The sequence below is a fragment of the Chinchilla lanigera genome, unplaced genomic scaffold (genome assembly GCF_000276665.1).
Source record: "Chinchilla lanigera isolate Chin_1 unplaced genomic scaffold, ChiLan1.0 scaffold00071, whole genome shotgun sequence".
Lineage (NCBI taxonomy): Eukaryota > Metazoa > Chordata > Mammalia > Rodentia > Chinchillidae > Chinchilla > Chinchilla lanigera.
In genome coordinates, this window is record NW_004955472.1 from 329,978 (window position 1) to 343,474 (window position 13,497).

At 44.3% G+C, this 13,497-nt stretch overlaps 1 protein-coding gene across 2 annotated transcripts; it reads left to right on the top strand.

Moving 5' to 3' along the window:
- Positions 1-3,610: 3,610 nt before the first annotated feature.
- On the top strand, positions 3,611-8,886 carry LOC102003335 (olfactory receptor 2S2-like). Of its 2 annotated transcripts, XM_013522931.1 has the most exons (4): positions 3,611-3,851; positions 4,746-4,835; positions 4,930-5,059; positions 7,155-8,886. In XM_013522931.1, exon 4 carries the CDS (start codon positions 7,185-7,187, stop codon positions 8,193-8,195), a length of 1,011 nt encoding a protein of 336 aa, XP_013378385.1. In that variant the 5' UTR covers positions 3,611-3,851; positions 4,746-4,835; positions 4,930-5,059; positions 7,155-7,184; the 3' UTR covers positions 8,196-8,886. The 2 variants fall into 2 exon arrangements, with proteins under 2 accessions (XP_013378385.1, XP_005401042.1); XM_005400985.2 differs by lacking the exon at positions 4,930-5,059.
- Positions 8,887-13,497: the final 4,611 nt, after the last annotated feature.

The following is a 13,497-nucleotide window of genomic DNA, read 5'->3' on the forward strand; positions in this document are numbered from 1 at the left end:
TCTGTTTTGCTTATGCCAATTCTGACACCAAATGTGTGAGGCTTTCTCCTACATATAAGGAATACTGCAGCTCTCCAGGCATCAACTGGGTTATCCTACAACTCATTTTGACACTACTTAGAGTTAGTTGGAGTTAAAGCAGATAAAACAAATGAAAGCCTCAGTCCCATCAGACTGTCGCCCCCTTCAGATGCCAACCACAAGTCAAGGCCACCATACTTCTACCAACTAACTATAAGAGCAGGGTGTTGCTATAAGCCCCTCCTTGTGTTCAATACTTTGCTATAAATGGCTTACAAAATTCAGGGAAACACTTTACTGTCATTTACCAGTTTATGAAGGATGCAACTTGGGAACAGCCAATTGGAAGAGCTGCATAGGACAGGGTGTGTGGAGAGGGGCAGGGAGCTCCTGTGCTCTCTCTGAGTGCGTTGCCTCCATACGTTCACCAACTTGGAAGCTCTCTGGTTCGCGGCTTTCTGGGGCAGCTCCTTTATGTAGACGTGATTATGTGACTATTATTATGTAAACGTGATTAAATATTGGCCATGGGTGATTGGACTCAATCTCGAGCTCCGCCTCCTTCCCTGGAATAGGGTGGGGCTGAATGTTCCAGCACTCCAGTCACATGGTCATTCCAAGCTGCCCCCACCTTGGCACTATGCGGGAGCCCATAAGTGTCACCTCATTAGCACAGACTCAGCTGTGATTGAAAGAGGCTTATAATGATGATGAATAACAAAAGACATTCCTCTTACCTCTGTTACTCAGGAAATGACAAGCACTTCAGCTCTCTGCCAAGAGCTGGGGACTATATATCCAGAGTATCACACCCTCATACCTACTTCATACGTTGTTGAGAGCAGTAGATAAATAAGCACAAGATTTAGGAAACAGTTATAAATAAATGGCATCTTATTAATATTGATGCCTTACCAATACCTCAAATGTAGTAAGTCCAATCGGGTATAAACTCTTCAAGCACTGAAACTATTTCTTAATCATATCTTTATTTCTAGAAATCAATACACAGCTGGATACTGTACACCAGATATTTAGAAACTGCTATTGAAATGTGAGAAGTAACCCCACGACTACCCCAGGCCAGACAGGCTCCCTTCCTTACTTCCCTCATGACTGTCTTCCAGTTCTCAAAATCTGGTGTGTAGCTGGGCCTGGTAGCACATGTCTGTAATCCCAGCAACCTTGGGAAGCTGAGACAGGAGGATCACAAGTTTGAGCCCAGCCTAGCAATTTAGGAATTTAGTGAGATATTGTCTCAAAAAAGGGGAGGGGTGTGAAGTAGGTTAGTGAAAAGGCCTTGGGTTCAATCCCCAGTACCGTAAAAGGGGAAAAAACCACAAACATCTTGTGTGTAGGGGAAAATAAGCTATCTTTTTCTTCTACTCATCTTAGGTTCACTGGCTGAGGTCCTTAGCACAATAGACAGATTAATAAGAGAAAAGATTATAGATATATTTAGTATACATTGTCCATGATATAGAAGCTTCAATTAAAAAATGAAGATCCTAAGCAATAGTTAAACCTGAGTATTATTTATAGTGAGATTGATGAAGAATGAGAAGTAGTAGAGCTATCCCATACAGTATAAAAGAATCAGCTAAGCGTAGTAAACTGGGGGAAAGAGTCAGGCCTACTTGTTTAGATTCCTCCCCATGTCTTGGGAGAGAAGCATGACCTTTTGCTTTAGGTGTAGGAAGCACTTCTCACATGCAGTTCCTATGACCTGCCTCTGAGGTCAGAAAACCCTTCCTAGGTTTTATGACCTGTGTCAGGGGAGAAGAGCAAGAGGTCAGAGAAAACTTCTTGCATACGTTGTGATAGTCAGCTTTCCACTACTATAACCAGTTATACAAGATAATCAACATACCATGAGAAAAGGTATATTTTGGTTCTCAGCTGTAAAGGATTCAGTCCCAGGTCAGTTGGCCCTGTTGCTGATGGGCCTGTGGGGAGGCAACAATCACGGTGGGGTGTATGTGAAGAGCTGTTGCCCTTGTGGCCAGGATGTGAAAGATACAAAGAGGGGGGCGAGGCTCCATTTTCTTCCTCAAAGGCATACTACCAATGACCCAGCGACCTCCTAGGAGGCATTACCTCTTTCTTTTTGTTGTTTGCTTTGCTTGTTTGTTATTTTTGTCTGAGTAGGCTCACTATGCAGCCCACACTGGCAGTGAACTTGTGATCTTCCTGCCTCCTGCACCTCAGCCTCCTGGGTGCTGGTATTATGGATAAGCACCAACACACCTGGCAAGGTCTCGGCCCTTAAAAGTTCCTACCAATTTCCGATAGCACTAAGTTGAGGACAAAAGCCTTTAACACACAGGCCTCTGGGACACTTTTCAGATCCAAACTACAGCACTATTTCTCAGATTCCTTCATCTTAAAATACTCCAGCCAGGTATGATGGTGCATGCCTGTATTCCCAGCACTGGGGAGGCTGAGGCAGGAGGATCACCAAGAGCTCAAGGCCAGCTTGAGCTATATAGTAAGACTTTGTCTCAAAACAATACCAAAAAAAAAAAAAAAAAATTCTTTATGCCATTGTTGTGGTTGAGAAGGCACCAGCTAGGTGGCAATAGCTTGCAGGACTGGGTAAGGTACTTCAAAAGGCTGTATATGCTTTAAATCAGCACCCACTATATGGCACTGTGTCTTCCATAGCTAGGAATCATAGGTCCAGGAATCAAGGGGTGGAAGTAGGGATGGTAACACTCACCATAACTCCTAGTGATCCACTAGCAAAATTTCTGCTTCCTGTCCCCATGACCTTACATTCTGCTGGCTTAAAAGTCGTAGTCCCAGAGGAGGCAAGGCTTGTACCAGGAAGCACAACAATGATACCATTGAACTAGAAGCTAAGATTTCCCCTTAGTCATTTTCATATCCTCGTGCCTCTGAGGAAACAAGCTGAAAAGGGAATCACAGTGTTGTCAGAGGTAAATGACCCAGCATATGAAGGGGAAACGGGACTACTCCTCCACAGCGGAGGAAAGGAAGAGTATACGTGAAGTGCAGGAGATGCCTTAGGGCGCCTCTTAGCATTATCATGCCCTGTTATTAAAATCAACGGGAAACTACAACAACCTAATATAGGTTCACTGACAAATGGCCCAGGGAATCAGTGCACTTACCTTTGCACACAGGATAGTTATAACATGTTAGGCCTAATTATAAGCATGTCTTTGTCTCTGGAAACTGGTTTAAAGAAATGTCTCTGGTTGCCAAATTGACAAGGGGTGGATTGTTATGGTTAATACATTGTATCAACCTGAGGAGCCTGGAAGCTTAACTAAGTGACTCAGCAGTTCTACATCCTGGGGTGCAAAGGACACGCCCTTACTGCTCTAGGACGTTCACTGTGTCAACTTGAGAAGTTTAGAAGGTTAACTATGTGACTCAGCCCAGGGCCAGGGTCCTCACTTTGTGTTCACCCTGAGCCTGTGCAAGAGGAAGGCCTGGCACTGGTGTGGGTGCAGAGGACACCGCCCGCCCCACGCCCCACCCCCGGGGCGGGTAGGCTGCATACAATAAAAGGGAAATGAACAAGGACTGATTGCTGGTTCTTCTGAGGAACTCCAGTCTTTGCCTTCATCTCCTGGCTTCTGGTGCAGACTGTTCAGCTTCCACCTGGGACTCTTCAGCCTTCTGGTGTAGCCTCTTCTGCCTTGGTTGTAGATTCTTTAGCATTCCATCGCAGACCCATCAGCCTCCTGATATGGACTTGCATGGACACTGCAGTGAGCACCCCACCTTGGACTAGACTCTTCAATCTCCAGGGTGCAGAGAGTGTCTGCACCCTTCCTCATCTAACTCTGCGGCTGACCATTGTAAGCCAAAGTTGTAGTTTCTTGTCCATTTGTATATCTTGTGTTATATCTGTTCCTCTAGTAAACCCTTGCGGATACAGCCACAATGCTATATTTTAGGGTAACCTGTCCCAAATGCAGCACACATAGAGTTTCTTACTTTTAAGTGTCTTCCTGGGCCACTGTCTCCTCCATCTCTGTTATCTTTTTCCTGGACTAGTTCCATACACTCTTGCTGCTTTGTGCTATTCTCAGGCATGCCACATGCTATAGATACGCAAGCTCCATTCTGCTGGGTAGTCTCTGAAGACAAAGACCTATGCTGGCCCGAATGTGTTGGTAACATAGAGATTGTTTAGAGTGATGAGAAGGCTGGAGACAGACAGACACACACACAGACAAGAGAGGCAGAGAGACAGAGACTGGGTAGTTGGGGAATCTGTCTGCCTCACAGTTCCTGGTAATGTTTGGATTACTGAGCCGTAGGTTCTTCCCTTCAAAACTCTCTGAGGGTCAGCAAGAGAATCACTTTGAATCAATCATTATGATCAAAGCCCAAGAGCATTCTGAATATCTGGCACCAGAAAACTTCTAATCTGAAGTTTCCTTGTAGTGAGACAAGAGCTCTGGGTAGATTTCTACAGCATTGCCTAATTGGGTCTAGGGAACGAAGTCTAATCTCTGAGCCTCTCATCAAACTTTAATTGCTTCTGGGAAAGGACCCGGCCCCACAGCAGCCCTGCCCGTAGTTCCGGAGAGAGTCTTTATGGGCCCTGTGGAGAGTAGCATAGAGCACAGAGGAGAAAGAGCGCTGGGTCCGGAGGCTGGGCATGGCCTGCCAGCCAGCCCACCTAGGCGGGGGTACCTCATCCAGCCCAAAGCTTCAAAGCCACCCTCTGTCTCCTTTTCTCGCAGAACCCCAAGGTCAGGCAACGGCTTTCAGTGGTGGTGGCTTGGACTGGCACCTTGGACCTCTCTACACTTAGGGTCATCTCAATGCAGCAGGTAACAATGGTCAAAGAGTATATGCCATGAAAAAAGCGTGTACCCGGGTGCTGCTGGGGTAGTTCTGAAAGACCTGCTCTGTGGTCATGGCTAGGTGGCACCCAGATGGGCAAAGGACACTAGAACCAGTCACCCGTCCGATGCCAGTAAACTTGCAACCTCCCCACTGGCCTAGCCTGCCTTCCTGCAAGACTCAGTGCAGCCTTCACTGGACCCGGAACGGGGTAAGTGCTGGGTGGTGTGCAGAGAGCTCAGTGGGCAGGCTGGCAGGGAGGTGGACTGGCTGCGGCTGTGGCAAGGGAGCAAGCGTGTTTGCGTGAGCCCAGAAGGTGGACTTGGACCAGAGGAGGAGAGAGGTTTCAGATCCTGGAAGAATTCTGACAACCCAGGTGTCCTGACCAGGACACCATGAGTTCCTGCTGCTCAAAACATTCAAACAGTCCCTGAGAAATCACCCGCTGCAGAGAGGAGCCTGTGAAGGGGGCTGCAGGGTGAGGCCTGGATTGCTTTTGTACTCCAAGATTCTGCCAAGCCTCAGGGGCTATCTTCCTGACACGAAAAGGAGATTTGCCCTAAAAATATTTTCTCGTCTTTTAATCTCTGCTATCCCGAGACAATTCCTTTTGGATATTCTGCCGTTACCAGTTAGGCTCCCCTTCTTCAGAACCATGTGCAATTCACATGCCTCTCTCCTGACCTCAGTTTCTCCATCTGTAAACAGGACAGGTTGGAATAGATCACTGAGCCCCAAGACTGGTAGAATTCAGAAGAGTAGGGGGATGCTTATTTAAAGGACAAAACAAGCAAACAAAATAAAAACAGTTTGCCAAAGCAATCTGCAAAGAAGGACCCAGAAATCAGATGTGAATGGAGGAGGGGTAACTGGGTGTTGAACCCAGGGCCTTCACACTGAACTACATCCCCAGCCTTTTTATATTATTATTATTATTATTATTATTATTATTTGTTTTGTTTTGTTTTGTTTTTGTTTTTGAGGCAGGATCTTGCTATGCAGTTCATTCTGGCCTTTAGCTCACTTTGTAGCTCAGGCTGGTCTCGAACTCACAACAATCCTCCTGCCTCAGCCTCCCAAGTGCTGGGATTACAGGCCTGTGCCACCACGCCCAGCATCCCAGTCTTTTTTAAAAATTTAATTTTTTTTTTTTTTAATTTTGAGACAGGATCTTGCACTGAAATTTAGGCTGGCTTTGAATTCGTTATGTAACCCAGGCTGATCTTGAACTGATAGCACTCATCCTACCTCAGTCCCCTGAGTGCTGGGATTACAGGCATGAGCCACCATGCTAAGCTTGTGCTGCAATTTGTGATCCTCCTGCCTCGGCATCCCAGACTGTTGGCATTGCAGGCCACCACACCCAGCTAGAAAGCAAAGGGAGCCAGTTCCATGTCATTTTAGGGACCATGTGGCAGAGTCTGATGACATTTGTTGTTTGACTCTCACTGTCAGTAAAATTGTAATCATCTACAGTGCCAAGTGGTTCTGGGAGGTTGAGTAGATTTGCAAATCTACTGCAAATTTGATGAAGGTTTGACTAAAGCTCCTACCCAACCCAAACTGGGAAATGTGAGTTTTGAGGGGACTCCAACAATAAGGTAAGATTCTATTCCTCCAGCCAAGTCCCAGAGCAGGAAATATGAAGACAGTCAGGTGTCGTTAGAGGAAGAAGTACATGAGTCCTCCGTAGATGAGATTTCTGGAGACTTTGTGGGGACTCCTTCTTATAGATTCCAGAAATTCAATTTGGTCAGATTTTGCAGAGAAGGGAGTCAAGATCAGATGTACTGATTTACACTGGATTCATAAGAGACTCAAATACAAGCAGACACTGTAAGAAAAAAACTGCTAAAGAGGTAAGAAACTATATTTTCAAGCCAGTACATTTTCTCCCTATAAGGTTCTCTCTGTGTGAAGTCAAATTGTAATATAAACTTCCTGGGTGAGAAGGAACTAGGTGAAAGGGATGGGCCATATGACCTCAGTGGGCAAGATTTCTAATTACATGGCAGAGACAGAATGAGTCACAGGGCCTAGCTTCCCTACAAAGTCCTGGAAATGGCATATGTAAATATATGACATCGCTTTAGGTATATTAATATCACTGATTACACAGAAATGCCCTCCATTTTATTAAATGTCATCAGATTTCCAAGGTTTGCTGCACATCCTAGTTTTTAGATAATTTGGATTAAAGTTGAATTTCAGAGGGTAAGTTTATCTACCATTTTAAAGACTATACGGTGATCATCATGTATTGACTCAAGCAAGTCAAACAGTAAACATGTACTCTCTGCCTTCAGTTTTCCTAGGGATGAAAGAGAAAGCTTGAAATGGAAGCATCCAGCCAGTCTACTATGACAGAATTTGTCTTGCTGGGCCTCTCAGCCCACCCAAAACTGGAGAAAGCGTTCTTTGTGCTCATCCTGTCAATGTACCTGGTGATTCTGCTGGGCAACGGGGTCCTCATCCTGGTAACCATCCTCGACTCCCACCTGCACACACCCATGTACTTCTTCCTGGGGAACCTCTCCTTCCTGGACATCTGCTACATGACCTCCTCCGTCCCTCTGGTCTTGGATGGTTTTCTCACTCCTAGGAAAATCATCTCCTTCTCAGGCTGTGCTGTGCAGATGTTTCTGTCCTTTTCCATGGGAGCCACAGAGTGTGTGCTCCTGGGCATGATGGCGTTTGATCGCTACGTGGCCATCTGCAACCCCCTTAGGTACCCTGTGGTCATGAGCAAGGCTGCCTACATGCCCATGGCCATCAGCTCCTGGGTGGCTGGTGGAGCCAACTCCTTGGTGCAGATCTCTCTTGCAGTACAATTGCCCTTCTGTGGGGACAATGTCATCAACCACTTCACCTGTGAGATCTTGACAATTCTAAAGTTGGCCTGTGCTGACATCTCCATCAATGTGATCAGCATGGGGGTGGCCAATGTGATCTTCCTGGGGGTGCCAGTTCTGTTCATCTTTGTCTCCTATGTCTTCATCCTCACCACCATCCTGAGGATCCCCTCAGCTGAGGGCAGGAAAAAGGCCTTCTCCACCTGCTCTGCCCACCTCACTGTGATGATCATCTTCTATGGGACCATCCTCTTCATGTACGGGAAGTCCAAGTCCAAAGACCCACTGGGGGCAGACAAGCAGGACCTCACAGACAAGCTCATCTCCCTCTTCTACGGCCTGCTGACCCCCATGCTGAACCCCATCATCTACAGCCTAAGGAACAAGGATGTGAAGGCTGCTGTGAAGGGCCTGCTGGCTCAGAAATGCTTCCCCCGGTGGTGGTGGCTATGTCCCCCACCCACACACTCTGAAGATTACCATTCGGCAATCTGAGGTGAAGAATAAGTTGCATTTGAAGGCACGCTTCTCCCAGTGTGGTCAACGGACTGATAATACCAGCCTCGCCTGGGAACTTATTGACAAACAAACTCTTAGGGCCCGCTGCAGACCTACTAAGTTAAATCTTCATTTTAGCAAGATCCATTGGGTGATTTGTATGCCCACTAAACTGAGGAAGTATTGGTTTAAACTGTGTAGACAATGCTGCAGATGGCCAGATGACCATCCCCACCTAGAACTGAAACACTCATCACCCCCGCTGCTGAGCGTGTTGGCAACTGACAGCATTCAGGTGAGTTTCTTGACACTGGAAAAGTCATATTCCCTTCTCAAGGGGAAACTCACGTGCAGCGATTCATCAATGTCACTGTCAAAGCCTCGGCCCCCTCGCCTCCAATGGGGAGACCTCTAAACAACCACCCAGCTTCCCCCCTTTCTTCCTCTGCACAGCGCTGCTGCCTTCACTGGCCCCTGCAGGTGTTTATATGAAGTGTGCGTCCCGGTGAGCATGACTCATGACCGTCTCCCAGGCAGTCAGCCTCTTCGGGCCTGGCCTTCGGTGAACAGCAGTCTCAGCCCAGAGACGTGAGCAGCACGTTCAGGACACGTCCTTTGCAGGGCCTGCCTGCACTCTGACTCCCAGGGAAACAAACTCAATGAACTTCTTTTGTTCAGAGAAAAATTGCTCTCTAACAAGCACTTGTTAAATTAATTTCCTTTAATTTTTACTTTTATAAATGGATTTTGATTCATATTTATGCATGTTTTTATTCCTAGAGAGTAAGCAAGATTGTTTTACCTATGGGGCTGAGGGCCAGTGGTCTGGTCTATGGCATTTTCTTTGGGGACAAAGATGTTTGAGGTCTGGAAAATATGTTGGCTCTTTGACTACAAAAAACCCTGAGCAAAACCTTGTGTTTATCTTCATGCCTACAAAAGGGGACATTGTGTCCACATCAATAATGGATAAATTTTTATGTTCAAGTATCATAATTTTACAATAATCTGTAGACTGGGTACTCCCAGTTTGCAAGAATTTTCATGTTTTCATAATTATTGTTGAAAAATCACAATTATAAATTAATGGAGTCACTTGTAATAATAGAAGCAGAAAAAAATTTCAAACTTACCATAAAGTTAAAATGGGATATAGGTTCAAAGCAACGTGATGTGGGCCAGGACTTCCAAAAGTAAAAGTGTCCAGACTGGGGACAATCATAGGAGGGACCTGATAGTTCCAGATCATATATGTCTGCAATACCTAGAAAGGGAATTAGCGTACAAGTGCTCAATAAAATACACGAGTATCTTTTCCTGATTACCTTTCAGCTTACTTTTGCCCCCACCTGTGCGCAGAATGTTCTGGCCTGTGTGGTTGATAGTTCTGTAGAGGGTTTAAGTGAGGGCTCAGATGGGTCATCTGAGGGCAAGGAGTCCCCCATCAAAGACTTCAGTTCCACAGCCTTTATGGAAATGACAAGAGTGTTGGTAGAGTGACCCAAACCCACACGCTGTATGAGACTCCTGTGTGTTTCTGCTGTGGTGATGCGGGCAATGGTGTCCGTAAGGGAGACCCAGAAGTACAAGAACTCTTATGCCAACTTTCATACCCTCAGTAAAGGATAATTAGTGTCCAAGGTCTATTTACTAGCAAAGCATCATATTTCCATTGAAGACCAATCTTCACTGGTTTCTTTTGCTAGAGATTAGGCTCCAATTCAGAGCTTACCACCTGTTCTCTGCCTCCTCTATCGCCCTCTTCTCAGGGGAACTTCTAACCCCTGACCCTGCTGAGCAGGCATCACCGTATTCTGTACTGAGTGGTTCGTACCTTTCTGGCCCCAGCTGAAGAGTACATGAAAGATTCTCTGTTCTGTGCTATCAGAGACCTCTGATAAACTGGTCTTAGCAAAATTCTAGTTACCTTCCCACCTTCTGACACCAGAGCTACTTGTAAGGCTTGATCTTTCCACTCCCTCACCAACCCCTGAGCTTTCTTCTGCCCCAGTTCTCTACTTCAATCCACAATCCTTGTTCTCCTCTTTACTGTAGCAACAGGGAAGATAGTGCTCAATCGCTCCGGCAGGAAGTGTTGCTTTCTTATTGGGATCTAAGCTGCAAATAGTTTCCTCACTGGCTGGAAATATGAATATCATGACACTTACTGTTTGATAGCATTTAATGTCCTCTCTGGCCATAGTGGCACAAAGCGTGGTGCAGTTGAATCAATTTAATTAATAATCTTTAGTTCTAAGTATTAGAAATCCAAAGTTGGATGAACTGAAAGGATTGAATCTACTGATTTATACGAGCAAACCGCGGGAGGTGAGAGAAGCAGTATGCCGCACCAGCCCAGACATTTCCTACAGCTCTTCTTTTTTTAAAAAAAAGGAGAAATCATTTATCTAGATACCTCGAAAGAAGACATTACAGTTAGCAATTCTTAAAAATTTTTAAATTGACAAGCCAATATTGCATATATTTGTGTTATACAAGATGATGTTTTGATATATGTGTGTTGTGGATGAGCTAAATCAAGGTATTTAACACAGGTATTAGCTTGCATACTTATTTTATTTTGCAGTCATGGAAATGTTTTGGGACTAGATTTAGGTAACAAGCATTGGCAAGGTTACAGGGGATTGGAACCCTCCTAAATTCCTGCTGTGATTAGAAATGACACAGTCACTTTGGAAATTCCTCACAAAAGTTAAACATAGAGTTAACCATATGATGCAGTAATTTCAAACATACACACACACACACACACACACACAATCACCAAAAAATGTGTACACACATGTTCATACTAGCATTATGAAAACATAGAAGAATGGAAACTGCCTATGTGTCTACCAACTGATGCACAAAATATGGCATAATGGTATTTTATTCAGTAATAAAGATAAAGTATTAATGCGTGTTAAAGCACAAAGGGCCCTTAGAAGCATCATGTTAGGCGGAAGAAGTCACACAGAAGACCTTCTATTGAGTGACTTGTTTATATGAAATGTCCCAAAGAGGTAAGCCCACAGACAGAAAGTAGATTAGTGGCTGCCAGGGCCTGGAGGGAGCGGGTAAAAAGTGGGTAATTGCTAGTAGAATAGGGTTTCTTTGGGGGCATTGAAAATGGGCGGGAATTTGATGGCGCTAACAGTTGCAGAACCTTGTGAATATACTAAAAACTACCTGTGTATTTTAAAAGTGTGGCATTTATTGTATGTGAATTTTTTTCTTTTTTGCAGTATTGGGGATTGAACCCAGGGAGTCCTGAGCTTCATCCTCAGCCCTTTTTAATTTGAGACAGGGTCTTGCTAATTTGCTGAGGCTGGCCTTAAACTTGTGATTCTTCTACCTCAGCTTCCCAAGTAGCTGCAATTACAGGCATACATTACTATACCTGGCATAAATCTTTATTTCTTTAAATTCAAAAAATTATAATGGATTTATTTTTTTATTTAATTAAATTTATTGTTAATTTAGGTACTATGGTGGATTAACTAATGGTCCGCTCATAACACCAGCTGAACTGAATCAACATGATTCTATATGTGGAGGCCCCACCTGAGGATTGTTGCCAATGATATAAAAAGGAAAATTGAAGGGGAAGAGGGTGCTGTTGATTCTCCTGGAAGCCTGTCATGCTGGTTTTCCTGACATGAACTCAGCTGTTCTCATCATTGCAGGAGCTCGGGTCCTCATCATAGCTGAGGATGGCTACAGCTCTCTTCAGGGAAACTCTGGCCCTTACTTTGAGCATCGCTTCCTGGCTCCAGTGCAGACTCTTCAACCTGCTGCACAGATCCTTCATCCCACCGGCCAGACTTTCTACCTCCCACCACTGACCTTTGGGCCTTCCCAGTGCAGATCTTTACTACAGACTTGCATGAGACATTGTCGTGGGCTCTAGGCCTCCAGCTGGACTCGTGCAGGACATTGCCGTGGGATCCAGGCCCTCAGCTGGATTCTTCGGGTCTCTAGTGTGTGGACAGATCTCCCACACGCTTTTGCATTTGACTTTTTGGGTGAATATTATAAAATAATCCTATAAATTATGTGTCCTCTCTTAAATCCATTCCCTGTAAACTCTGACCACAACAGGTACATAATGACCACGTTCATTATAGGGAATTTGTACCTGTTCGTGATCTATCTTGCTTCCTCTTCTTTTCTCCCATTTCCTTCCCTTTAAACCTACTTCCCCTCCCCATTCACAAAACTCTGATTCTGTTTTATCCTTGTTTTCTCATTTTTTCTTTTCTCTTCCTTCCTTTCTCCCTCTCCCTTCCCTAGTTCCCTTTTCCTTTTGAACAGTTTTTTCCTATTTCACAATACCTATTGTACATTTTGGTTATTATTTACACTTTCAATTTCTCACACCAAAGAGATAATGTGATATTATGTGAGTGTCTAATTCATTTCACTTATGATTATAGTCTCAAGGTCCATCCATTTAACTATAAATGTCTCAATTTTATCCTTTATGGCTGAGTAATACTCCATTATTTAAAAAGCACATCTTTTTCATCCATTCATTGGTTGATGAGCTTTTGGGTTGCTTCCAAGATTTAGCTATTACAAACTGTACTGCTATAAACATGATGAACACATATTGTTGTGGTATGATGTTTTTAATTCTTTCAGGAAGATACTCAGAGGAGAATAGCTGGGTCAAACGGGACCTCTAGTCCTAGTTTGTTGAGGAATCTCCACATTGATTTCCACAATGTCCACAGTGATTGCACCAGTCTACACTCCCACCAACAGCAGGGAAGGGTTCCTTTTCCCCCACAGCCCTGTGAGCATTTGTTGCTGGTTGATTTCTTGGTGATAGCCATTCTTTCTGGGGTGAGATGGAATCTCCATGTTGTTTGAATTTGCATCCCTTGAATGACCAGTGATGTTGAACATTTTTTCATGTATTTATTTGCCATTTGTACTTTTTTCTGAGAAGTGTGTATTCATCTCAGATGCCCATTTTTGGATTGGGTCTTTTAATTTGAGGGGCCCAATTTTTTTCAGTTCTTAATATGTCTTAGATATTAACTCTTTGTCCAGGAACAGCTGGAAAAAAATTTTCTGACTCTATGGGTTGTCTTTTCACTTTGTTGGTGATTTCTTTTGCTGTGAAAAGCTTTTTAATAAAATGAGATCCCAGTTGTTCATTCTTTATAATAATTCCTGTGTGATTGGAGTTTTGTTCATAACATCTTTGTCTACATCTATGTCTTTAAGAGTTTTACCTATTTCATCTTTCAGAAGATTTAGTGTTTCTGTTTAACATTTAGATCTTTAA